This window comes from Capra hircus, chromosome 24 (assembly GCF_001704415.2).
Source record: "Capra hircus breed San Clemente chromosome 24, ASM170441v1, whole genome shotgun sequence".
NCBI lineage: Eukaryota > Metazoa > Chordata > Mammalia > Artiodactyla > Bovidae > Capra > Capra hircus.
Window position 1 is genome coordinate 75,854 of NC_030831.1, and position 1,440 is coordinate 77,293.

General features: G+C 40.8%; 1 protein-coding gene across 1 annotated transcript; it reads right to left on the reverse strand.

The window, feature by feature from the left end:
* LOC102185965 (olfactory receptor 5I1-like) lies at positions 262–1,194 on the reverse strand. Its single transcript, XM_018039342.1, has one exon. It carries the CDS (start codon positions 1,192–1,194, stop codon positions 262–264), a length of 933 nt encoding a protein of 310 aa, XP_017894831.1.

Below are 1,440 nucleotides of genomic sequence, written 5' to 3' on the forward strand. Positions count from 1 at the left end.
ATAATAGTAATTTATCTTCCATAAAGAAGACTAATTTAAACTTCCACCAACAATGAATGAGTGTGAAAAAAATCAACCTTAAAATGATAAAGAATTAGACATATGTAACAGGGCCTGGCTCTAATATTAGCCTCTGGCCCAATTTTGTGGTTGAGGCTTCATTGCCTGTAGAATTAGGGAAGACCCATATTAAACTGACTTTTCCATTACTTAAAACTAAAGGTCAAGAAACAGGGTAGAAAAGTTATCAACCTCAGTTTCTTAAGAAAGAAATTTCCTGCTAATCATTTTCCTAAAAGCATTTTTCACATCTTTGTTCCTCAGACTGTAAATCAGGGGGTTCAGCATAGGTATAATCAATGTATAGAACACAGAGGTCACTTTATCAATATCCAGTGAATGGCCAGCACTGGGACGCAAATAAATGAAGATCAGGGTACCATGGTAGATAGAGACCACAATCAGATGGGATGCACAAGTGGAGAATCCTTTTCCTCTTCCGTCAGCAGATTCTGTTTTAAGAATGGCTGCTATGATGAGGATATAAGAAAGGAGAACTGTTAGAAGGCAGAGGGCTTCAACTAAACTAGCAAAGACCACCAGTACAATGTCATGGATGTAGGTGTCAGTGCAGGACAGAGAGAAGAGTGGGGAGATGTCGCAAAAGAAATGGTTAATTTCATTGGAGCAGAAAGACAGGTGAAAGGTATTTGTGGTGTGAATCACTGAGCTCATGGTGCCTCCCAGAAACGCTCCAATTGCAAGCTGGCAGCAAATCCTCTTGGACATAATAACGGTGTAAAGCAGGGGGTTGCAGATGGCTATGTACCGGTCATAAGCCATGACAGTCAAGAGAAAAGACTCTGTGTCCACCAAACAGCAGAAGAAATATAACTGTGCAGCACAGCCACTGTAGGAAATGGTCTTCTTTTCAGAAACTAAGTCCACAAGTAACTTGGGGGCAATGACTGAAGAGTAGCAGGCATCTACGAAAGACAAGATGCGGAGAAAAAAGTACATAGGCGTGTGCAAAGGGGGGCTGGCTGTGATTAATAAAATCATCCCAAGGTTCCCCATGAGGGTAACAGAGTAGATGGACAGAAACACAGCAAAAAGAACACTCTGCAGTTCTGGGTGGTCACTGAATCCCAGGAGAAAGAACTGTGTCTTCACAGTGCTGTTCTCCACCTCCATTCTCTGCAGGGTTCCTGGAGGTTGGAATTTCAGCAGGGTACCGATGGGGATGTTGATAATAACCTGCAGGGGAGCTACAAAGGAAAATAATTAAAGTAGTTAGAATAGTAATTCTAAATCCACTTGGGCACCCTCATAACACTCAGGCATAAGTAAAGTAAGTTTAGTATAAGCATAGCTTTTCAACTGAAATACTGTTTTTTTAATTAGTTAGTTGCTTTTTTTTTTTAATGTTTGGCAGAGACA

Coding starts and splice junctions, on each gene's coding strand:
- LOC102185965 (XM_018039342.1), bottom strand. CDS start 1,194: ATGGAGGTGGAGAACAGCACTGTGAAGACACAGTTCTTTCTCCTGGGA.